This window comes from Equus przewalskii, chromosome 12 (genome assembly GCF_037783145.1).
Source record: "Equus przewalskii isolate Varuska chromosome 12, EquPr2, whole genome shotgun sequence".
In the NCBI taxonomy this organism is placed as follows: Eukaryota; Metazoa; Chordata; class Mammalia; order Perissodactyla; family Equidae; genus Equus; species Equus przewalskii.
The window spans coordinates 40,502,251-40,527,350 of NC_091842.1; the positions used below are offsets into that span (position 1 = coordinate 40,502,251).

At 52.8% G+C, this 25,100-nt stretch overlaps 1 protein-coding gene and 1 long non-coding RNA gene across 2 annotated transcripts; one reads left to right on the forward strand and one right to left on the reverse strand.

The window, feature by feature from the left end:
- The first annotated feature begins 10 nt into the window (after positions 1-10).
- On the forward strand, positions 11-9,539 carry LOC139074924 (uncharacterized). Its single transcript, XR_011524937.1, has 3 exons — positions 11-364; positions 8,328-8,759; positions 8,880-9,539. It is a non-coding gene; the product is annotated as an uncharacterized lncRNA (long non-coding RNA).
- CCNF (cyclin F) lies at positions 1,105-23,162 on the reverse strand. The gene is made up of 17 exons (XM_070568681.1): positions 23,046-23,162; positions 21,807-21,961; positions 20,451-20,557; positions 19,417-19,484; positions 17,485-17,678; positions 17,004-17,057; positions 16,071-16,175; positions 15,680-15,757; positions 12,665-12,816; positions 10,369-10,533; positions 8,310-8,433; positions 7,818-7,998; positions 7,376-7,463; positions 5,304-5,403; positions 5,081-5,208; positions 3,875-4,044; positions 1,105-3,157 (listed from the first exon to the last, which is right to left on the reverse strand). Exons 1-17 carry the CDS (start codon positions 23,059-23,061, stop codon positions 2,676-2,678), a joined length of 2,367 nt encoding a protein of 788 aa, XP_070424782.1. The 5' UTR covers positions 23,062-23,162; the 3' UTR covers positions 1,105-2,675.
- Positions 23,163-25,100: the final 1,938 nt, after the last annotated feature.

Consider the following 25,100-nt stretch of genomic DNA (forward strand, 5'->3'; position numbering starts at 1 on the left):
CCCCGCCCCCGCCGCAGCTGAGAGCCGATCTGCGGGTGGGAGGCAGGGCCGGCGGAGGGACCTCGGGTGACACGCAGGTTTCTGGTGTGGACAATTGGGCAGATGGTAGCACCTGTGACCGCTTAACGATTGGCTTCGTCTTTGTCCTTACTGAAGACGCTCTAAAGCGGAGCCGAGTTGCCTTGCTGACCCCCCAGCCACCAAAGACAGCGGCGAGGCAAGTGGAGGCGCCCAACAGATGTTTACTGGGGGAACAGTCGCTAATAGTGAGGATGACTTGTGTGTTGCGAGCGGGGACAAGGAAAGAGGGAGTGTTGACTTGTGGACATGCTAATGAAGTGAGGACGTCCAGTGTAGGCACCAGGTAGGCACCTGGGCAGAGGGGTGAAGCCCAGGAGATGGAAGATGTGGCACATGAAGCAATGGGTCTGGGCACGATGGTCCAAGGTGGGGCAGGTGTGCATGGACAGGGACGGGTGAGGGATAGATATGGAAGGGGATGCTGGCTGGGAGCAGTGATGTGTACAGCAGGGCCCAATGTCATTGGAAGTAACAAGAATAGACACTAATGCAAACCTTGCAGGGGCTGAGAAATCTCAGGGGGTAGCTGGAGGGACAAAACACTCGGGGAGGGAGGTGGTGTTTAGATGGAGAGGTGTCCATTTCATAGTCACTAATAAGAAGGTGCTGAGGCACAGGGGACAGAGACATGAAGGAGGGAGTTGAAGGTGCAAGGCAGAGAAAGGGAAGGGGCTCGGTCGGGACCCAGGCAGCCTTAGGACTGCTCTTAGAATGGGCCCCTCCATGGGCAGTTGCCTCTTCATGCCTGGTGGGGGGAGGCTGATGGCATTCCCAACAAAAATGAGATTCTCTGAGATTCAGGGAGACCCCACACCACAGTCAGGGGGCACCAAGGTGACCATTAGGATTTGGAGAGATGCAGGGAGACTCCACACCACAGTCACACAGTATTAGGTCCCAACCGGGGTGGTTTGCTCCTATAGGTGCAAGCTGGGAGAAGGCAGAAAACTGGGTCCCTCCAGAGCTGAGATTTTGATGAGGGGCCGTGGACCAGGGATGAGGCAGTTCAGATATGCACATCACTTGGCTGCCACTTATCCTCATCACATTTAATCCTCACAACACCCCTGTGAGGTAGGTATTATTGTCTCATCTTATAGACAAGGAAACTGAGGCTCACACATGCCCAGGGGCACACAGTCGACAGGAGAGGTCTGCAATCCCACAGCCAGGGTCCCCTCACACCCCAACCATGCCCCACCCAGGGTGGTCAGAATTCTCTTACAGTAGCAAAAAGACAGCTCACACAGGGTCATCAACACACACAAAAAAAACACCCAGAAAATCTGCCATGGAGTCAGCATCTCCAAGTCCCTGTAGTTCTGGTTCAAGAGCATTTGGGGGACACTCCTGGCAGGCCAAGTGGTTCTTTCTGATATTTCAAGAGGAAACAAAAGCTATCACAGCAGGGTGAGTGTGTAGGTGGTCGACCCAACTGGGGAGAGGTCAGGGTCAGTCTTTGGCAGATCCCTCAGGTGCTTTGACCGCTGCCCCCACTGGGGAGCCTGAGTCTCTATGGCTCATTATTGTTGGGTACCCTCAGCAGATCCACCCTCACTCACAGGCAGGGACAGCTCCTCTGAATCTCGCTGTTCGGCATCTTGGCCAACTCAGATGTCACAGATGACGCTTATTTTTTTTTCTGGCTAACATCTCTGGGAAAATTCTTTTTGCATAAAGAGTGTCAGGATAGCAATGAGGGGTATGAATCAGATTTTCTTTTTTTAGTTAAGCCTAAATAATGTTAAGAATCTCTTGTTTTTTAATTTGATACCTTCTATTTTTAATTTTTCTTTTGTTTTCATCTCAGAAGAAGAATGAAGAATGGTAATAAAGACAGGTAAAGAAATGGCCCAGAAATTCAGTGCAAAGAGAGACGTTCCTACGAACACTATCTGTTGGAGACACAGACGAATCATTCTGGGAGGAGGGATAGATTCTAACACGAGCTGAGAGTGCAGAAGGGAGGGAACCTGTGGCCATGACATCAAGGCCCTGGCCTGCAAAAGGTCAGGGTCTTCACACCTGGCAGTCACACACAGTCCATACTGACGTGCAGGGCAGCACCCCTTCACCACGGGACCTGCCACCCAGTGAGGAAGGGAGCGGATGCCCAGGCAGGTGGACTCAGGGATGGTGGTGGGCTCAGAGCTATCAGCTCACCCTGGAACCCAAAGCGAGAGAGATGCGGGGAGGGGTAAGCTGTGCCAGGCTTCCTGGTCACACATGTTCTCCATTGTGAAAGCTGTTGGCTTCTGGGATAGGGATCAGTGGGACTGGGAAGATCAGGATGTGGGCTTAAGCTTCCTGGAGAAAGCAGGATGGACACAGGAGGGGACAGAGAAATAGGCTCCATGTGGTGTGACATGATTGCTTGGAGGCTAAACTTTCCAAAGAGAAGGATCTGAGGTTTTTGTTCTGATTCAGACATTCTAATGGCTCACATAGGACTCCCCTGGAGAAAGAAACTTAGTGCTCCAAGTTCTTCTCTCTGTTCCCTGTGCGATAGAACAAGTCTACAAGCCCCCACCACTTGCTAATGCAACGCAGCCCTCCTTCGGCAAACTTTCACTGCGGCAAAGGCTCTGACACACTCACAGCTTCAGGAAGCCCAAGTTCATCTCCTCCTCCCCCTCCATGCTGTGGGCGGATAGGTTTTTCCTCTTCACCTGTTGCTGGGGAATGCTGCTCTCTGGGGGGCTCGGGGGACGACACTGTAAACATGACTTCCTGGTGTGATGGTGGCAAGGCTGCGTGTTCGAGTCACTGCCTGGGGACAGCACTGAGGTAGATAGGGGAGGGCCCCCTGAGCTGCTGTCCACAGAGTTTGTGGGACTCGCACTGTTGACAGAGGAGTACCCTGAGGTCGTGATGTCCTTGCCTGGCTCCTTCCTGCTGCAGAGACGGGGCTCAGGCCCTGGGGTCGGAGGTGTCTGGGTTCCTGGCACCAAAGCCTGTGGATTCTGGTGTCCCTTGTCCTCTGGGCAGGCCTCTTCGTCACTCGATTCCTGGCAACAGTGCTGCTCTGGGTTCAGGTAGACCACCGTGACATCGAGAATGCCACTGGGAGCTGTCACTGTGGGAGATGTCAGAGGAGAGGTCAGGCCACAGCCCGAGCATCATGGTGACCCCCTGCCCGGTCAGGACCCCAGGGTCCAGCTCTCAGTCAGGACTGGTGTGGCTCTTGGTCACACATGCTGGACCTTGCTTGACAGTCCTGCTCCCCTTTGGGTAAGAAATTGAAGGTGAGGTGCCTCCTTCAAGCTTGGGGTGGCACTCAATGTGAATTGGGGGACAGTAGGAAATGACAACAAACTGGCCATCTAATAATTAATCTGCCAAGTCGACACAGAAGGAAGCAATTGGAAAAATCGATAGAAACTGCTTGAGCTGGGCTTCCTGTGCAGAAGGCAGCCTGAGAACATGGGGACAGAGCCTCCGACAGCCTGCCCTGAGGGATGCATGAGGCACAGAGCCCAGCAGGGTGGTCAGGGCACATCTCGCACAATGTTCTGGAAAGATCTTATTGTGAATTCCAGACAAGATCTCTTCCTCTTCCCCTTTTCTGGCGAGGTCCTTCCATCAACACAGGCCTAGTTGGAGCAGGACACAGTTTTGGCCTAAATTCTCTCCTCCCTGTGGGCTGGGAGAACACCCCTCCTCCACCCCCACTGTGGTATTCCAGGATCTCTGTTCTCTCACGTCTACTTGTGTGGAATGTGTTCTTCTGCAGATAGAACACCTCACCCCTCCTGGCCCAGCACCTGGGTGGCAGTGTGGCCGTGGCACTCACCGTCACCCTCCTTCTCGCCCTCGCTCTCCTGGTCGCCCTCATAGCCAGAGCAGTAGTCCAGGCTCCAGTCCAGGAAGCTGCCTAGCAGCGTTTCCTCCTGGCTGGACAGCTCTGCAGTGGGCGTGGTGACGAAGCTGCCTCTGTCCTCCTGGAGGCTGTTCTCCCGCTTCCTGCGAGGTGGGAGAGCCAGGAATCTGGTCACAAGTGGCAGTGTTGGGAGGCTGGCCTGGTCCTTGGGACCTGCCCACCCTGCCCCAGTGTGCTGTGAGCAGGGACAACAGAGCCACCCAGTGCCTGCCCTTAGGAAGCTCACAGCACAGAGTCATGGAGGCACAGTTGGCAGCACAGTGAAGGTTCTGCTCACCTGGACTCTGCAGAATCAATAGGAGTTCTTCAGGTAGGTGAGGTTGAGAGGAGAAGTTATTTCAGATGGTACAGCCAGGAATTGAGATGGGAAAGACAGGAGTACATGGGATACACACAGGAGAGAGGGTGAAGATGAGAGTGGAGACAAGGGTGGAGCAAGGAAAGCTCTGAGGACACTAATCAGGTTACAGCTGGAATGGGGGGAGTGACAGCAACACCGAGGAGCAGGGCAGCCCAGGATGGCATAAAACTGGCATATGGCTGGGCCAGAGCCAGAGCTGGGTTCAACTTGTCCTCAAGACTATCCTCCCTCAAAGGGAGCCAGGTTAAAGCAAGACAGACAAACATGGGTGCCGGCCCTGTGGCCAAGTGGTTAAGTTCACGTGCTCTGCTTTGACGGCCCAGGGTTTTGCTGGCTCGAGTCCTGGGCATGGACATGGCACTGCTCATCAGGCCATGCTGGGGCGGCATCCCATATGCCACAGCCAGAAGGACCCACAACTAAAAGATACACAACTATGTGCTGGGAGGCTTTGGGAGAAAAAGGAAAATAAATAAAAATAAATAAAAATAGAACAAAAAAAGAGAGACAAACATGTGGGAGAAAGAGGACGGGGCTGTGGAGAGTGGAGCGCAGGCCCAGGTGCCTGAGGCCTGGATTCAACCCCAGCTTCAGTTTTCGTGGGATCTGCTGCTTCTCCCTGCTATGCTTTAGGAGTCCCTCGTGTAAAAGTGGGTAACGGAGCCCCTCAGATGGCTTCAGGGGTCACGAGGGAACCCAGGCCTGACACACAGGAGCCAACACGGCATCGTATCATCACAGACATGGGGCTTACTAACCGCTTGGTCCTCCTTCCAGAGGGAGAGCTGAGGAAGGCGTGAATTTCCCCTGTGCTGAGGAAAGACGCAGGTTCTGGGCTTTCCTGTTTCACTCCGAGAGCTGTACACAACTGGCTGTAGCTCAGCACCTGCGAGGAAGCCAGGGTCAGAGGCGGGGAAGAGGCCCGAGGGGCAAGCAGGGCCCATCCCACCCCGGCACCCTGATTAGACCCCCGGGTGGCACCTCTTCCTGGCTGATTTCTTCATAGCGCTTGTCCTCGAATCGCTGCTTCACAGCAGTCAGAGAGACTTGCCTGTAGTCTTTGGGGGCGTCATCATGGAAGCTGCAAACAGAAGGACACGTTGTAAGGCACAGCGGGACACAGGCGGGGGCGAATGTGGAGCTCCAGGACAGGTGGCATCAGCACTCCAACCCCAAGATCCTCCCATTTGAGCCTCCGCTCACTGAAGTGAGAGGGGACAACACACTTCCAACAAAGCCCAGAGATGGGAGGTAAACAGGGCACCGCTGCAGAAAAGTCTGGTGGTTCCTCAGACAGTTAGACCCACAGGCACCCATGAGCCAGCACTTCCACTCCTGGGTGTTTTCTGAAGAGAAATGTGAACATACATCCACAGAAACTTGTACACAAATGTTCACAGCAGCATTATGCATAGCACCCAAAAGGGGGAAAAACCCCAATGTCTACCAGGGCATGAATGAATAAACAAAAGTGGTCCGTCCATACAGTGGACAATCATCACAGTGGAAAACACTATGTAGTGAAAGAGGCTGGTCACAAAAGCAACATCTTGTAGGATTCCATTTCTACGAAACGTCCAGAACAGGCAAATCCATAGAGACAGAAAGTAGATGGATATTTGCCTAGGGCTGGAGGGGAGGGGCTAATAGGTAAAGGGTGTGGGGTTTCTTTCGAAGGTGGGAAAAATCTTCTAAAATTAATTGTGGTGATGGTTGCAAAACCCTGAATATACTAAGAGCCTGTTGAATTAGACACTTAAAAAAAAAGTTTAATTTGTAAATAAATGTTTCTAATTTATCTGGTTTGAAAAAAAATAACTCCTCCAGGTGATAGGGAGACAGCCTGGCAACAACTTTTGGTAGCTAGCATCAGGGAACGACTATTTGCACTCCTAGAGTGAGCAGCTGTGGGGTCAGACACACGCTGACCCGTCGACCATCACCAGCGCTCTCCATCCATCAGCTACGAGGTTTGCGCACCACAGGAGAAAATAGGGTGGGTCAAAGCACACGCCAGCCCCCAAGCTGACAGGTCCCCATGGCTGGAGCACGGTGGGGGCAGGCAGAGGGAGAAGCAGCAGATGGGTCAGAGAAGGGGCTGGTCAGAGGGATTTGGGGCTGTGCCCAGAGAGTTCTGATCTCATTCCAGAAGGTATAAGCAGAAGGGACAGGTTTAGGCTCAGAGGCGGCTGGGGGAGGCCGAGGGGACCAGATCCTGAGATATGTGAAACAAGTGCATTGACCCTGAAAACTACTAGGGTTGGCCTGAGGTCTCTGCTAGGATGACCAGGGCCTCATCCACCAAGCACCAAATGCAGTCTAGGAGGAGGAATGGCCCAGGGAAGAGAGGGGATCCAGCTCGGACGAGCTAGCAGGGGCGTCTGGGGCTCAGGTCAGAGGTCGGGGTTTAGATGTGCTCTGAATCCTGGAAGTGGTTAAGTCTCCCAGTGCGTGTCTGGGAGAGGCAGAAAGCAGGATGACCAGATCCTCCCTCCCTCAGGCAGGGGAAGGGGATGCTAAGGCAGATGCTGAGGCAAGTGTGGCCTTAGGAGGAAGATGGAGGTCACTGGGGCCTTTACCAGATTGCATATGCTAAATGTGGGGGTGAGGGGAGCTGGGCCCAGAGTGAGTAGGACTGAGGAGTGGAACACGCCTGCCAGCCAAGCTGAGGTAGGAGGAGAGGAAAAGGGCTGCAGCAAGAAGCAGACTCAGTCCTGGTATGTGCCGACCTCTGAGCTAGAGGACAACCTGCCCCACACTGAAACCACCACCAGTCAGGGGCACGGCCTCATTTTCTCCATGATGTTCTGCCACCTGTGGAATTAGGTTTCTGTTGGGAGGGGCTGCTGCACACAGATTCAGTGTGAAAAACACATGAAATAAGCAACATGGACCTGGAAATTTTAAATGTCAACTCAGACATACAACTCACTGCAGGAAGGTCTGTGTGGACCGACAGCCCTCCGGTGAGAGCACAGTCCTCGTGGTACTTGAGAACACATCCTCTGTGGCAGAGGTTGGGTCAGGGGACTCACTTTCTTCTACAGACTTACCACTTTTGATGAAGGCTCAGGACACAGGGTATGAGGTCTTCACAGGAGAACCCGGTGAGGTCCCACAGCCGAGTGGTCCAGGGCTGAGCTGGAGAGAAAGGCAGGAATGGCAAGGCTGTTCTGACACCCACTCACATCCCACAGCCCTGATGGTTCTGTTGTGGAGTTTCCCAGAGCTCAGGGTTGAAAAGACCCCGTATATAAAGCATGCGTGCTCATTGTCAACAGTGTGGGAAATATTTAAGCTAGAACCATCTCTGACCTCACCCCAGAGAATGGCTTTTAGTCCATTCTGGTGTTTTCTTCTTGGGGAGGGAGGGGCACATTTCTTTTTCTCCCTTCATCCCTCTTGTATTTGAGCATCATCTCCAGACCCCGGGAACCTCCCAGGCCCCAGGCTCAGCCTGTGCTGAGTGGCTGGCTAGAAGGGTGGGCTCCTTACTCTGCCCGTGTGTCAGCCTTGCCAGGAGTAGGGCGGCTGCAGCCAGGCGGGCTGGGGCATAGGCGGCCAGGCTGGTGTGCAGCAGGGAGAGTTCACAGAGGAAGCTGCACAGGTGCTGGGTTCTTGGCGCCATGGGGACCAGTGTCAGCAGGACATCCTTGTAATCGACCACAGTGGGAACCTACACGGAACAGGGAGATGGACACGGTGTCTCAGCACACAGAGGGCTCTTGTACCCACTCAATGGGGAAGCTGGTTCTTGGAAACACCACTCCAAGGCATGGCCTAGTGCAGGGTCTGGCCCGAGTGATGTTCATGCTGGATGCCAGAGCATGCAGTGATGAGAAGCAGCTGTGGCCTAGTGTCCTCTGGGTCCAGGATGACTTCCCAGGGCTGGAAAGCTAACCGCCATGCGGATATGCACTTGGCTCCTCCCATCCCCTCACATGACCCCAACTTTGATTTAAAAGGAAAAAGCAAACAGCCACTTACTCGAATCTTCCCTTCCAGGGCAGAGATGATCTCTCCCATCATCCTCACCAGGTCCTCATACTTGTATGTGTTGTCCGTGAGCCACACAGCCTCTCGGATTGTCAGGATCTCTTTGCTGATGAACCTGAAATGTCAAGGAGCAGTTTGAGCACTGAGCCCACTTCCCTCAGTGACAGAGAGAGGTCAAAGAGTGGACCAGCTACCCACGGCTGCTGAGGGGAATTGAAAAGGTCATATGCCCCTGTCATAAGGGCCTGGAAAAGAAGAGGGATTAGTGCCACGGACCAGCAGCAGTGGGAGTGGCTGGACTGCCAGGCACACAGATGTTTCTGTAAAAGGCACCCGTGAATGATGCAACTGATCAAGCCTCTTAATGATCTGAGGAATGAGGGTTTGCCCTGCCTTGTGTCAGCTTCTACGGAACACATATAAAACCCACGTTTCATGCAGGTGAGCCAGCAGAACCAGAGCTGGAGGCTGTTAGGACTGAACAAAGCATGGGGTCTGGCCACAGGAATCTTGATTGTCCCTTAAGCAGGTGGTCACCCTGTTCTCTACTCTCTCCACCAGAGCCAACTACCAGGCACCATGCTGGTCCAGCAGGCTATAGAGGGCACCTCCCACAGCAAGCCTGGACTGGGGAAAAGCCGACAGCCACTCTGTCCTGACGACCCTGCAGCTCCTATGTTTGCTGTTGGCTTGACCAAGAAAGAGGATGGGAGGCACAGGGACCACAGGTGCTGAAAGGATGAGATGCAAGTGGGGCTGATGAGAGCTCTGCGCTCGGAGTGGAGATGGGGGCATCCCAGCCTCTGAAATTTTTTTTGGCAATTATCTCACTGCTAGCCATTCTGTGGTCTGGTAACTCTGTCTCTGATTGCAAGAATGTAATTATGCCGTTTAGATCCAGGGAGGCAGGGGCTCTGTCTGTTCGGCCCTCTCTGGTGAGAGGACCTGGAGCGCTGGGTTCCAAGAGCACATTTGAGAGGGGGCTGGATAGTGTGCAGAGTCTGCTCGCTGACCCTGAGCCCATGCTTCTCCACCTGTGGTCATGCGACCCTGCTTCCACAGCCACCCAAAGAGACTACACTTCCCAGTTCCCGTCGTGGCCAAATGGCTGAGTTTACTGCAAAGGTGGACACTGTGGCCTCAGGGGTCATGGGGGTGGTGGTGGCAGAAAGTAAGACAGGAGCTGGAGCTCCTCTGTGACCTCATGAAACAGAGAAACTATCCCAGTGATGTGAGTCTGAAATCCCCGCCTCTGGATTACTGCGCATAAGACCAACCGGTCTCTCTGGTTCACACCACTGTGTCGAGGGCCTGCTCCTCACCCCCCAGCCTCACAGACAAGGGCAGTCGGTCTGGAAAGCACTGCCCAGGGGACATGGTGGACCATGCGGGGGACGTCAGGTTTAAGAAACAAGAAAATGCAAAATATATGGTGGGAATCACTGTCCATATTGTTTCCCAAGGCAAAACCGGAGCAGACAGGATTGATTGAAGGATGGCAGATTTAGGTAAAATGTAAGATGGTCCAGTTCGAAAAGTCAGAGCTGCCAGGGGTGCAGGCTGCCATGTGAGGAGGATGCACCCTGTCTGTGTGGTGGGAGTGGGGTCTTCAGGGTGTTGGGTGGGGAATATGAGATCCTTAACTGCAGGTCTCTGACAACACAGACAGAAGACCTTGACTGCCAGGAAGCGGTCTTTCTGTGATCTTGGGAGGACAAGGGAGGACGGCAGCCGACTGTGACCCTCCCTTGTCTCCACGTCGCTCTCAGGAGCGAGGGGTAGAGGGTCCAGCCTGAGCCTGCCCGAGCGAGACCACACTCTGGGTCCTGAGACCGCATGCCAGGACGAGTGGCCACCTACACACTGAGGTTCAGCTCTATTGTCCGCATGTGGGGAGGACTACTGGGCTTGAGCAGTCCCTAAAATTAAAACCTCCGTCTAATGAGGTGGGACACTGAAGGTTTATCTCACTGAAAAGCCAGCTGGTGAACTGGGCAGGGCCAGCACGCTCTGCGCTGTCCTGCAGGCCCAGCCTCGGGGGGCTTCTCACCGGGTGCAGATGACCATGCAGGCGATGCCCAGCAGCTGGAGCCTGTACCGGGGCACCAGCCTCCTCCGCAGGTACCGGTCCACACATTCCACAGTCAGGTGAAGGCACAAGCTCGTGAAGTCTTTCATGGTGGCAACTTCTACCAGCCAGTCGATCAGAATGTACCTGCGAAGAGTACCATCCCTGAAAACTAAGGGGAGCATTCACGAGTGTCCTGTCCCCCATTCCTGCCTGGCCTGTCTGTCCCAATGGTGTGAGCTGGCCATCTGAAGCATCATCGGATTACCCAGGAACCCATCCAAGGCTGAGATGTTTTGTCCAAGGAGGCCCCACATCTCCTTTGTTCCTGGGAGGCAGGTGGGCTCACACATTTATATACCCTATCTCCCCTCACCCCAGGGGCCCCCAGGCACTAGATGAACCTGGACCCTCACAGGTAAGGGGGCAAGGCTTGTCCACTCTGTAGGGCTGTGGACGGATCACAGGCAGAGAAAAGTCACTCACAGGTGGCAAGACCTCCGGCCCTCCTGCAAACCCATATTCTCCCTGCAGACCCCATCGGGGTCATTTATCACAACCCTTTGCATCAGATCAAAGAGCCAGGAACACAGCTAAAGCAGGATGCACAGAGCCCATGCACTGGCTTTCTCAGTCACCCAGCAACCCTGACAGAGGGCATGGCTGACAGAGCTGACAGACATGGGGTCCCTCCTTGAAGGGGCTAAAACCTGGGGCCAGGGACACAGCCTCATAAGGGAATGCTGTGTGCAACAGCCAGGACACCCGAGTACAGTAAATGCCTTTCTGAACAAAGGAGAGGAGACACTGATCCTTAAGCCAAGGGGATGGAGAAGACAGAAGCAGGAGAAAGAACCGTGATGCCGCAGGATTCTGCACAGACAGAAGGATTCCAGGTGTCAGCCCGGAGAGAAGCATCTTCCATAGGCGGAGGGAAGGAGGGAAAGATGGGGCCAAGGTGGTGGAATGGAGGGAAGGGAGGAACAAAGGTGTAAGGGATGGGGGAGAGGACGGGGAGAAAGATAGGCCTCTCTTTTCTTCCAGGAGGAGGAAGGCAGCGCAAGCATCAGGTGCTGGAGGTTTAAACCAGCCACTCTTGGGGACAGAAGAGGAAGTGCCTCTACCGAGACAGAATTAACAAGCTTAATGATCCGACTTATAAAAACAGACTAGCCGAATGGTACACTTTAAAATGGTTAAATCTGAAACTAATATAATGTCACATGTCAATTATACCTCAAAGAATAAGAGAAAGAAAAAGTTGGCTGTTGCCTGGCCTAGAGTAAAATGGAAAGATGCTCTACTCAAGGTTGAAATCATGTTAATATTTCAATAAGGTCACTTTAGTTCTTGAAAAGGAAGAAAAAAAGTTAAATTTATGTCAATCTCTGCCCACACCCACACACAAAAAGAAAAGCAACAATCCAAAACAAGGCAGACTGAGAGGGGCACAGGAACCATCAGCAGGTCCCTCCCAACAGGAAGGGGCTGCCACCACCACCGGCACAGGACTCAAAAGCACAATGGCTTGGTGACAGTTAATGTGAGAGCAAAGGACACTGCATCCCCGCACTGCATGTGAGAGAGACCAAGCTTCTCCACGGAAGGAACGATCATTTTAAAAACGAATGTTTACTGAGAACTTACCATGAGCTGGGCATTGTCTGCTGGAGCACAGCCAGAGCCTGCCCATTATAAATCCAAAATGCTTTGAAATCTCTTACGTAAGAATTAAGAAATTCTTCACATTTTCTAATTTACTTTCTAACACATTCTGTGATTGAGTGAAGAAGTGTGTTATCTCCAAACCTCGGAGGAAAACGGACCTGCAGCAAGTGGCAGGTCATGCTGGGGCCCCGAGGCTGCCGGGCACACTACAGCTGTCCCCGAGGGCTTGGCTTCCTCCATCCCGCCTGGCTCGGATGGCCATGGCATTTTACACACTGCACTCATGCTCATAGTGATGGTCATAAAGAAAAGGTGGTTTTTGGCTTCAGAAACTAGGGATATGAATCCTATCATTTCAGGAAGATGTTTAAGATGGTTTAACACGTTCTGAGACTTAAAACGGAAAACTGGAGAGATCAGACACTCATGTGGGATATTTCCAAAGCCTTGGATAGCTCACACACACACTTGAATGGGGGAACCTGGTGGGGCTGACAACACATGGGGCCCTGGGACAGGTAGCTCAGGTGAAACAGAACAGACAGCTCCCTTTGTCCCAGAGACCAGTTGTCACTCTTTCTCCTGATCAGTTCTGGCTCGAACCCCTCACCTCATTGTGTCGTTGAGTCCCTTCTGCACGGAGAAGACCTGCTGCTTACTGATGGCGTGGGAGGCCTGAAACAGCTGGCACACTATCTCGTTGGAAGCTTTTGCTTCTAGCCCAAGCTGGTGTGCATTTGCACAGGCTTTGGCTAAAGACAGCTGAGGAAGGAAAGACACCAGCATGAGCATGAAGCAGTGAGCTTTGGGAGCATTCTATTTCCAAATGCAAAGGGCTGTTGAGTAGAAGATGCGTGTATCCACGTTCACCCTACTCACACCTTCTAAGCCTTTTGGAACCGGTATGGCTAAGATTTTAATTATTCTTTTTGAAATAAGTAATATATCACATGATAAAAAATTCTTTGTTTCTCTGCCCCCTACCTCTACAGTAGTGAGAGCTAGCTGCTCAGGGGAAGCCAGAGAGCAAAGTGGCCAGAGCTAGCTGGGGGCTCAGATGCCCCGGCTTTAAAACCCAGGTCTGGGGCCGGCCCGGTGGCGCAGCAGTTAAGTGCACATGTTCTGCTTCGGCGGCCTGGGGTTTGCCGGTTCGGATCCCAGGTGTGGACATGGCACCGCTTGGCAAGCCATGCTGTGGTAGGCGTCCCACATATAAAGTAGAGGAAGATGGGCACAGATGTTAGCTCAGGGTCAGTCTTCCTCAGCAAAAAGAGGAGGATTGGCGATAGATGTTAGCTGAGGGCTGATCTTCCTCAGAAAAAAAAAACAAAACAAAAAACTCCAGGTCTGTGTGTGACCACAGGCAAGTTGAGGGCACTTCTCTGTACCTCAGTGTCCCTTTTTAGGAAATGGCATAACAGCACCTGCTTTGGCAGATGGATGTGAGGATTAACTGACATGTGTTGAGCACTTTGCTCAGGATCCCCTGGCACCCTCTAAGCCTTCAGATGGTTACTATCAACCATTTCTATGTATTTCCTTCCAGCTTTTTCTATGCATTTGTAATAGTGTGTATAGCATTTGTAATCATGGCGTATATGCATTCTATTTTTCCTCTGCCCACCTAACCATAATGTGGTCCTTCTGATAGGAAACATCCGTAAGTGTGCTATAAGTGTGTTTCACCTGCACTGCCTTTTAGGGTGTTTCTTTTCTTTTCTTTTCTTTTTTTTTTTTTTGAGGAAGATTAGCCCTGAGCTAATATCCGCCACCAATTGTCCTCTTTTTGCTAAGGAAGACTGGCCCTGAGCTAACATCTGTGCCCATCTTCCTCTACTTTATATGTGGGATGCCTGCCACAGCATGGCTTGACAAGTGGTGTGTAGTCCATACCTGGGATCCAAAGTGGTGAACCCTGGGCCACCGAAGCAGAATGTGCAAACTTAACTGCTTTGCCACCGGGCTGGCCCCTAGGGTGTTTCTGATTAGTCATTTGGTGGAACATCTTAGTGCAGCCTTTTGGAACTGCGCCTGTCTGCTCACGTGCTCAATCCACAGGAGCCGCTGTGCTGAGTCTTGCTACCCATGCCCAAGTGCTTTCTGAGAGGCCTGCACTGACTTTCACATCCACTAATAGGAATACTCTTTTAGCACATCTTGGCCAGCAAAAACTGCTATCCTTAAAAATGTGCATTTTCAGGGCCAGCCCTGGTGGCCTGGTGGTTAAGTTTGGCGTACTCTGCTTCAGCGGCCCAGGTTTGGTTCCCAGGTGCAGACCTCCACCGCTGGTCTGTCAGTGGCCATGCTGTGGTGGCAGCTCACATACAAAAAGAGGAAGACTGGGAGCGGATGTTAGCTCAGTGCAAATATTCCTCAGCACAAAAAAAAAAAAAAGGTGTATTTTCAGAAGTTATTAGCTATCCACTCAAAAACACACAGAGTGTATGCTTATATATAATTTGGTATATGTACTTGCTGAGCTATAATAGATATATAATTTGCTAACATGGTCAGTCACAATCTCGTTTAAATGTGTGCCCTTTCAACTAGCAGTGAGGTCTAACCTTGCCTGTGTTTCGACCAGGTGCATGTATTTCCTCTTTTCTGAGAGTGGACTGAGGCCGTCTGAATCCCTATCAGGGTCTTACTATTCTTTTTTTTTTAAGATTTTATTTTTTTCCCTTTTTCTCCCCAAAGCCCCCCGGTACATAGTTGTATATTCTTTGTTGTGGGTCCTTCTAGTTGTGGCATGTGGGACGCTGCCTCAGCATGGCTTGATGAGCAGTGCCATGTCCGCGCCCAGGATTCGAACCAACGAAACACTGGGCGCCTGCAGTGGAGCGCGAACTTAACCACTCGGCCACGGGGCCAGCCCCAGGGTCTTACTGTTCTTACCAATTAGCCTGAGTTTCAGATGGAACCACACTGCTCATTGTTATATTTCCCATAAGTTTGCTGACTGCCTTTTTGGACATTTATGTTAAATATAATTTAAACATTACAGTACTCTATGACATGTCAGGTGGGCCAGCTACTGCTCTGTGATTTTTTTCCCCACATGACTCTCAACCACCCTCTTGGTGGGGAGGCAAGAGTGAGCCTAAACCTGCTTGGATTTCTCTGATTTGTCTTGAAACCACGACTTAGAAATAGTAGAAAGGGGAGAGTGTATGGAGAACACCAACTACAAACCCCTGATGTCCTGGTTCTAACCCTGGAGAACCTGGTGAGCAGGTCAAATAGGAGACCAGGACAGCATTCCACAGGCCCATGTGCTCTAAGGAGCCTTAAGTTCTGCTGCTGAGACCAGTTTTACCTACAGGACAACTTTAGGGAGCAGTATGAAGTTTGATAGCAGATGTAGTCCACATGCACTTAGAAATCAAGAGGCTGGCTGGCTGGCTCAGGGGCAGTGGGCTTTGAGGCAGTGGGGTGGAGATGGGCAGACAGGAAGAAGCACTTCCAGGCCCTGCTCCCCGCATACCCCAGAGGTAAACTCCTTTAAGACCCAGCTCCAGCTGCGGGCCAATCTTACTGCCTCCTGAGTGGGAGCCCAAGCAGTGTCGCCCCCACGGTCCCCACAAGAGGAGATGTTAAGGAGAAAGGCCAGCTCCCCCCGCCTCACCTGTGCTTCCCAGCAGCCTTTGGCAGCGTAGTCCCTGAGTTTCCGGAAGCTGTGGAGGCATCGTCCGGGATCTGACATCTGCCAACAGGAGAAAGTCACCATGTCTTTATAGGCTTGTGTCTCTGGAGAAACTCAGAACTGACCCATGGGCTTCTTAAATGTCCCCCCAGCACCCCCAGAGGGTGCTTTCTTCCCAGCCCTTTATCCCCAAGGTGACAGTGGTAATTTTGGGGTAGTGCTGAGAATGGTTCGATGACCAGCGGCTCCCAGGGGCCCGGAAGCTATACGAGGACCCCCCTGGTGCTGAGAGAACCTTGTCCAAGGGCCAGTTTGGAGACTGTGCCCTTGGCCAACATAATTCCTCCTCCCAGCCAGATCTGGGTCCACTCACGTCCATCCTTCTGTCACTTTCCCAGAGGAAGTACGAGCTGGTTAAACATCCCTGATTAGCAGACTCTTCAAACAGGTCACGGGCCTGCTTCTTTTTCTCTTCATCCTAGAGGAAGTCCAAGCACAGTTTATTCTCTTCTTATTCTCTGCTTTCTGCTAAATCATTCTACTAACCATCTTCATCTCTCTCCATATCTCTAAGCAATCTCACGCATTGTTCTTATCTTTGATAAGATGAGTTAACTAAGTCTGAGTAGAAACCACTTCTCTAAAGATACAACTGGACAACTAATATGGAACATGAACTCATGAGCTCGGCCCTCCCAGGTCCGGCTTCTTCCTGCAGGAGGTTTGTGTTGGCTCGGCCTGCAGGCCCCCAGCTCGACTCTGGGCCACCCGAGGGCCAGCCCTCCACACTGAACCACCCAGATGACAGGTTGGAGGCTTTCCCAGGGCCCCCCAATCTCCTCCCTCATGCTCAGTGTCCCTCCCTGCTGCTGTCAGCACACCTGTCACCAGAAGCCACTACCTTCCCTTTGCTTGCTGTGGAGGGGATTCCTCACAAAGCTCCTTAAAGCTTTCTCAAGTGTCAGAGGTCTGCACAAGGAGTGGGAGAGGCCCGCCAGTAGCACAGCTGTGAAACAAATAAGCGCGTGGTCTGGGGCGCACTCGGAGGCTCTGCCCAGCCCACATGGCCCTTATGGGAGGGGCTGACACCCTGCCGGCTCCTCTCACAGGCCTTGCTTTGGCTTTGAACCCTGGATGCTTCCTTCTGCAGCTTTTCACTTACTTCCTGGTTCTCAGTGTTTGCAGCTGCCAGAAAGGTGGATAGCACAGAAATGCAGAGCTGCTGCGCTCCCAGGCTCTGTGCTCACCTGCGTCAGGGACGCATCAAACAACGCAGAGTCCACGTGGGATGGACAACTGGACTCACCTCAAAGAGATTCAGCACTCTCCCCAAGCAGTGCAGTATGGACGCTCTGTGAGTCTAAAAAAAAGGGAGAAGAAGGAAGTGTGATTATCAGCAGAGAGAACTTCCAGGGGGCCACCCATGTCAGTCTGGGTGTCCTTGTGGCCCCTGCCCAGCCCCTCTGTACAAGGGACCACTCTCTGATCCCAGGCTTCAACTCTGACTACTTCTTGGAGCCTCGGTCCTGTCTTTCCAGCTGTCACCATGCCTGCAGTCCAGCTCTGCATCTGATTTCCCCGGCCCCGGCTCTGAGGCCGCCTCTCTTGCTGGTCGTTCCCAGAGGCTCCCACGTCCACACTCTTAATTTTCTATGCCTCCATTGCCCATAGGACCCTGACTTTACATGGTCCGCAAGGTCTCCCATCAAGGTTTTCTCACTTCCCAGGACCTAGGGAGCTGGCACTGCCCACAGCCTGCCCCACGGGCACTCCTCGCCAGGACTTACTTTCTGCAGCTGGCACTCTGCCCTGAGGCTCTCGTGAACCACAGCCTTGCAGCAGCTTCCAGACACTGACCACGGAGGGCGGATGAAGAGCCAGATGAAGGGTGCAGCGCTGACATTCAGTCGCTCAGTGAGACTGAAGAACTGAGAGGCCTTCAGGCCATTCACCTCTGCACGGGCCTCATCAGACACAGACACTGCGGAGACGGACAGAACGTAACCCAGGGATATCTCTGGAGGACAGATGTGGAAAGTTCTCCACGTTTTTTTGAAAGTCTAAAACCTTAAGCCCACTGCGGTGCAAAGTGAGAGGGAAGAGGCCTCTTCAGCCCAGGGGCTCCTCCCTTTCCTTCCGCTACTTTGTGGATCACCTGTTCCCGCCAGGGTCCTTCCAGTCACCTGGATTCTGAAGGTCAGGGAAGGTGCTCCCCCCGGAGGCCTTATATGCCCACCCTCCCTTCTGCAGGGAACCGCTGTCTGACCTCCTGCTAATAGGTACAGTGGTTTCTTTTTTGGGGTGATGAGAATGTTCCAAAATTAGATGGTGGTGATGGCTGCACAACCCTGTGAATATACTAAAAACCGCTGGACTGTACACCTTAGATGGGCGAGGCGTATGGTTTGTGAATTCTGTCTGGGAACCACAGTCTGACAGGAGGACAGGGGCAGGACTGCTGCTCTCCTGAACCTGGAACAGGACTGCTCATCATCTCTATCAGTCACAGCAGTCCTGTCAACCAGTCACGTGCAGGGGCCACCTCTCAGCAAGATGCCAGATCTTTTAGAAGCAGAAAAATGGCAGTGATACCAGAGTCTGGGAGCCAGGCTAGACCATAGGCTGGTTCCTTGGTGCGCTAAGCAGACAAGTAGGAACTGAGAGAGGAAAAGGCCGCACGAGGTTCTTTCAAGGAACACCTGCCTCTTAGGGGTGAAGGAATCCAGGCACCAGGCCAGCTGTGACCCGCTGTACGTGCCTCCCATTTGGAGCCTTAGCTACCTGCAGCATCAACACCTTGTGGAATTAGGCATGCTTTGATGCTGCCCCAGAGTTCCACAGAGGAACTGTGGCCAAGGAGAGGAGCCAGCATTCACACATGGCTGCAGTGTTAACTGGACAGAGGGCAGGCAGCTGGCTCGCCTGAGTAGCCCCATTCTGAGCCTCTGTTCAGAGTCATTCTTTGCAGATCGGAAATTAAAGTGTTCATTAAAAACAAGAGGTAAAGGTCAGCCCCGTGGCTGAGTCGTCAAGTTTGCATGCTCTGCTTCAGCAGCCCAGCATTTCCCCGGTTAGGATCCTGGGCGTGGACATGGCACTGCTCATCAGGCCAAGCTGTGGGGGCATCCCACATAGCACAACCAGAAGGACCTACAACTAGAATCTACAACTATGTACTGGGGGGCTTTGGGGAGAAGAGGGAAAAACAAAAGAAGATTGGCAACAGATGTTAGCTCAGGTGCCAATCTTTAAAAAAAAAAAAAAACAAGAACTAACACTCCCAGGGCCGGTCCCATGGGTGAGTGATTAGTTTGCGCACTCCACTTCAGCGGCCCAGGGTTTCGCCAGTTCACATCCTGGGTGCGGACATGGCACCGCTCATCAAGCCATGCTGAGGCAGCGTCCCACATGCCACAACTAGAAGGACCCACAACTAAAAATACACAACTATGTACCAGGGGGCTTTGGCAGAAAAAGGAAAAATAAAATCTTTTAAAAAAAAACGAAGTTAACACTCCGAAGCTAATAAACTCAAAGTTCATCAATGGGTCCCTAGTTAGGGCACCTCAGGGCACGAGCTCCCAAGAGGAGACGGTAAGGCAGACTGCCAGACATAGCAAGAATAGCAACTAAACCGCTAACACTGGGAAGGCTCATACTCATTGTAAAACATCCACACCGAGAGGAAGGAGACCAGACCCAGCCCTGCGAGGACTTACGGCCTTCATTGTAGAGGTAGGCTATGCCCAGCTTCACAGCAGCTTCAAAATTTCCCTTTTCAGCAGCCCTAGCACATTAACACAAAACATCACACAATTTTATTCCATAAAGGTTACGTTCCACTACAGCACTTGACAGTAGAATACTTGGGTTTTTTTTTTTTTTCGGTAATAGGCAGTCAAATATCAATTATCCATGATGTGCTACGACATGAGTGAACTTTGAAAACACGCTAAGTGAAAGCCAGTCACAAAGGCCACATGTTGTAGGACTTCACTTATATGAAATGTCTAGAAAAGGCAAATCCACAGAGACAGAAAGCAGACTAGTGGTTGCCTAGGGTTTGGGGTATTGCAGGGAAAATAGGGAGTGACTGCTAATGGATGTGGGGTTTCATTTTGGGGTAACGAGAATGTTCTCAAGTTAGTGTTGATGGTTGCACAGCTCTGTGAATGTATTAAAAACCAGAGTTGCACACTTTAAATAGGTGAATTGTATGGTATGTGGATTATGTCTCCGGCAGCCTGCCTGGGACCATTGGCACACATGGATGGTGGGTCTAGTCACTGGCACACTGAGGCTCCCGGGCCATGGGGCTCATGCCTGCTCTGGCCCTGCCTCTGGGTCCCAACTCCAGCAGGGGGGTGGGATCAGCCAGGGAGTGAAAACCAATAGGTTTTAACTCACATGGTTCTGACCAAAAGAGGGCTGAGTGAACTTTGCACATGCAGGTGACCTGCATTTGACTCATGTGGGACGGGTCACAGCCCAAGTGGGACCCTTCAGAAACACTGCTGTGACTAATGAGAGTCAGGCCTGTACTGTGGTGTGGATGACTGATGACTGTGCTGGAAGTTGTATGACTCAATGGGTGAGGCCAACAGCCCCCATCCCTCCCTGGGGGAATAAGGCATTGGAGGGGGCTACAGCAAGAGGAAAATCGTTCCCAGGTCAGGCCTTGGGACACAGGCCGGCATACCAGGGTGGCCCAAAGATGGGAGAAAACCAAGCCATTCTCAAGGTGCACAAATACCTTTCAAAGAGCTTCAGGTTCTTTGGAGAAGGCCACAGCTCCTGGAAGCTGGCACACGCCCACACGCTGGCATGGTTGTCCACCAGGTACTTCAGGTGGGAGTGTACCTGCAGAACAAAGGAAGTGGGGTGGGGTGAGGGAAGATTATCCAGGGACCTCCTGGAAGCCGCGTTCCTGGAGCTCTTCAAGACAGGACATAGACAGATGTAAGGTCTCCTGCCTCTCTCCACACCCCAGTAGTAAAGGCCCCTAGTCTCTGTGTATCAAAGTAACAGCTGCTTTGCATAGAGAAAAAAGCCCAGAAACAAGTTTCTCTGCAGCTCTAAAGGTGGGGATGGTGGTCCCGGGATGGGGAATAAGCTCTAGGCTGAGAAAGAGGGGATGACGCCTCTGCAAGGGTGTGTACCTGTGAGGGTCAGGAAACCAAGTCGAACTACAGCAGGTAGGACAGAAATCTGTTTTGTGCTTCTCTACCTGGGGCCTTGCTAGTGGGAGCACGGCTGGAGCCTGGAGGTCAATAGGGTCTCTAGGAAAAGACTGACACATGTGACAGCAGCCCCAGGTAGGAGCTGGAGCCTCTGTCCTGGGCAGAAGCAGGAAGTGCCTAGGCCAGGGCCTTAGCACAGGTGAGTATTTTAAGCCCTGAAGTTCCCACTGCCATTGAAGTCAGCGCCCCTGGATATTATGACCACAAAAGAGGTGGCTTTGGGAATCGGAGAAGCAGGTTCTTGTCGGAGTTTTCCCACTAATGTGCTGTATGCCCTCAGTTAAGTCACTCAAAGTGAGGCTGTAGTTCCAACATCTGCAAAATAACTCCCAGAGTCCCTTTCAATGCTAAATGTACATGGGATTTGTCCTCAAGAATATACTTCTCTTTTTTTCTTTTTGGTGAGGAAGAGCGGACTTGAGCTAACATCTGTACCTATCTTCCTAAATTTTGTATGTGGGATGCTGCCACAGCATGGCTTGATGTGTGGTACATAGGTCCGTGCCCAGGATATGAACCAGCAATCCAGGCCACTGAAGGGGAAAACTCGAACTTAACCACTACCTCACCAGGCCGGCTCCTAGTTTTATTCTTTTTAATACTATTTCTTAAGGGATGCAAATTTCACCACCATAAAGGGTAGTTTCGGTTCAAATAAATGTTGCAACAAGCAGACTCAAATCTTTGTGTGCTGCATTTCAGCTTTCTTCCCTGCAATCAAAACAACCTTAAACATCTATTGACAATACCGTCCTTATTTCCTCTGCCCCGTGTTGTAGCCAGAGTTTTGCTTGACATTTAAGAACATGAAGACTTGATGGTATAACGAACAACGCTTGGGCTGACACTATTTTCATCTGGTAACTTACAGCTCGGACAGCGAGGATGTCCCCAACAGAAAGCCATTTCAGGATATGAAAGAGCACATCTTCCGGGAGACTCAAGATGGTTAGGTTTCGGGGTCTCCTTCTTATTCTTCGCTTTAGAGGATAACAGAAACACTTGGCACACCTACAGTGGATCACTTAAGGAAAAAAAATCAGAATGGTCTAAGTGATGTGTTGGAAAGGATTTGTGATGACATGAAAAGTTACATCCGAAGGGTGACTTAACAGTTACTGTCCCCTACCTCACAAAAGGAACCAGCCATACTTCTAGCCTCAAACGAAGATTAAATAAAGGAGTAGTAGTATATGAATTAAAGAAAACATCTTCATTCATTCAAATATTCAATAAATATTTATCGCTATTGGGAAACTTTCTGAAGCAGAGCCCAGATGACAACCAGGAAGGGGAAAAAAGCAACCAACGCTGAGGATGGTTCTCCTCGCATTTCACTCTCAGGAGAGCCCGTCCGACACTTGATCTCTTTGCTTTTATTTGCACACATGACTAAAATGCATCTTGCTCAATAAGAATCTGTGGACCCAAAATGTCTGGTTTTCAAATCCAAACTAGGAGGGTCAGCCCTGCCGAGAAGCAAGAGGCTGCACTTGGAGGCCAGGCCAGGCCCAGCTCTGCGGATGTCAGAGCTGCCTAGCCGAGTCCCTCCACAGGCAGTCCTTCCAACTTCAGCTCCAGTAACTCCTTTCTCATCTAAGCAGACGACAGAGCAGCTCTCAGGCTGGAGCCTCTCACCTACAATTCAGCTGGTTTCCTCCCTCCAGTCTCGACAGGAGGCGGCTGCTCTGCGCCTCCATGACCCCCTCCGCAGGACTTCTTGCCCCCTCCCCTCGCTCTTCACCTGGGTCTTCCTATCAGCAATTAACGTGCTGCGAAAGCCAAATGTACAAGCAGGGCGACCAAGTCCCACAGATTACAGGAATTTTATCACATTTCCCTCATTCCTTTGCTCTAGGACAGACACGGAAATGCTTAACAGCCACGGTAAGAACCGCTGACACCACAGCCGCACTCGCGGCCCCCGGCAGGTGCGAGGTCCCGCGCGGGGCTTTCACACGGAACCCGGCACCGCCGGGCATTTAAACCGCGCGCCGGGCGGGCGCCGCCGCGACGACGCGCACCCCGGGCCGAGGGGCTCGAGCCGGCCCTGCTCAGTCTCGGGCCGCCCCCCTGCGCTGTCCCCGCCGCCCGCTCCCCGCGCTTACCGCCGCCACTCCCCATCGCCTCTCGCGCCGCCGCCGTCAAGGCCGCCGCCGCCGCCGCCGCCGCCGCCGCCGCTGCCCGAGCCGCCCGCCGGCCCAGCGCACCGCCCCACGCAGGCGCAGACCCGCCCCGCCGCCCGCCCGAGTTTTCAAATGCACCCGGCGCTCCCATTGGCCGGCCCCGGGGGGCGCGCGCCGCTGGTCTGCCGCGCCCCGCCTCGGCCCCGCCCTCCCTGCCGGCTCCGGGCGCTCACAATTGGCCGCGCCAGGACGCGAATTCGAACGCAGGCCGCTGATTGGTGGAGCCCGCGCGGCCGCCCCGCCTCCTCGGCCGGGGCGGGGTCCCGGAGGAGCGCTGCTCGAGGCGGGCAGAGGAGTCTCGGGGTCTGCTCGGCCCGCGGGGGCTAGGGCTTGAACCTCGCCGCTGACTCGGCCGCAGAGGACCGGGCGGCTGGAACCCATGGCGCGCTGTGGGCTGTCAGTGAAGGTCTGTACGGCCCGGCCGCGCCTCCGGCCCCGAGGTCTCGCGGAAGGCGCGGAGCAGCGGAGGCCTCGACCGGCTCTTCTGTGTGGGCGCAGGCGAGCCGGCCCCCGCGGCTGGCGCCTCGCCAAGGCCTCACGGGACGTCTGGCACTCACCCCAAGGCCGCACGCCCTGCTTAGCGCCCGTGCTTCGGGCGAGGAGACCCCTGGTTCGGTGGCCGAGCCACTGTTGGCTTAGATGCTGAGGTAGAGAGTGGGGTGGCTCGAAATCTTCATTGACTCTGCCAGCATGTTGACTCTTTCTTCCTATGAAAAGTGGCTCACCCTGGACCCCCTCCTCCGTCCCTGCTCCAGGACAAGCCCTCACCCTCACTCGGACCCCTGTGCGTCCCAGTGTCTCCTCCTCACTGCCACCTGGGAGCCCTTCCTAAAATAGAAGTGCACACCTGCTTGATTTACTGGCCGCTGCCGGCACAACTGTGCATTCCGTTTCTTCAGGTATTGGGCAGTGCCCACCCAGCCTCTCTTCCAGGAACCAGCTCCAATCCCAACTCTTTCGTGAGACATTCTGATGAAGAAAGAAATGCAATCTTCTGGGAGAAGTGTTTGATGGAGGAGGACAGGATGGCTTTTCCCGGAGAAACCAGGAAATCTGGGTCAAAGCTCTCCTCCCCGCCTCCCCCTATGCCTCAATCAGCTGTCTTCTCTCCTCTGTCCCCCCATGCCTCGTGCTCACTGAACCCCTTCAGGTACTTGGTCTGTGCTTGGCACTGGGGCAAGGCTCCATGCCAGTCTGGAGCAGGAGACAGAGAAGTAAATGCATGATCACAACACGGGATATGAGTCTCAGTGGTCCCAAGGAAACAAGGGGCTGAGGCCCTGGAAGTTGGGAATGGAGGAGGGGGCAGGGGTGATGTACCCAGGAAGCAGGGTAGATAAAGCTGGGCAAGCTTGGGGCTTGCTCCCCAGATGTCCCATGTTCCAAGAAAAAAGGAGGGGGAGGAATCCACAGTGGATCCCTCAGATTTCTTATCCTGTCTCAGCCTTTGTTTCCATTGGTTACTGTTTCCCCATTTGTTACTTTGTTGTCTTCCTCCCCTGCAGTATTACTTTGTTACAGTACGCTCTGCCCCGTTAGATTTGGTACCTCTTGAAGGGACTAATAAACTGGACTCAAGAATGAGCCAGTTGTCATTCACCGCTCTCACTCCTGTGAGACTACGTTGTGGAGTCCAAAACAGCATCTCTGTTCACTCAAAGTCCCCCAGTTGTCCTCTGTCTTGTTCTTTATGTCCTTAGCACTCTTTTATTCATAGGTAAAGTTTTCTTATTTTTCAGGAAACAGCTGTTCTTCTTTTAGCTATGCTGCAGCATGCCTTCCCTCCTCCCCCGCCCCCGGACCCCCACCCCTGGCAGTAATAGCCCCTAGGGCCAGCCCAGTGATGAGCCACTCCCAGCAGGCGTGAGAAGAGCCCATTTCCCACTGGGTTTCAGGAAGGTGAGAGAACTCATTGGAAAAGTCTAGATTGTCAGGAATTTAGGAAGTCCCTGGCTGGAATAAGATGGCAGTTGAAGG

What these genes read in the sequence shown, in the direction of transcription:
- CCNF (XM_070568681.1), bottom strand. An exon ending in AACCTGAAGCTCTTTGAAAG is followed by an intron (nt 19,485 to 20,450) that starts GTATTTGTGCAC and finishes TTAATGTGCTAG; the next exon opens with GGCTGCTGAAAAGGGAAATT. An exon ending in GAGTGCTGAATCTCTTTGAG is followed by an intron (nt 16,176 to 17,003) that starts GTGAGTCCAGTT and finishes GACTTCCTCTAG; the next exon opens with GATGAAGAGAAAAAGAAGCA.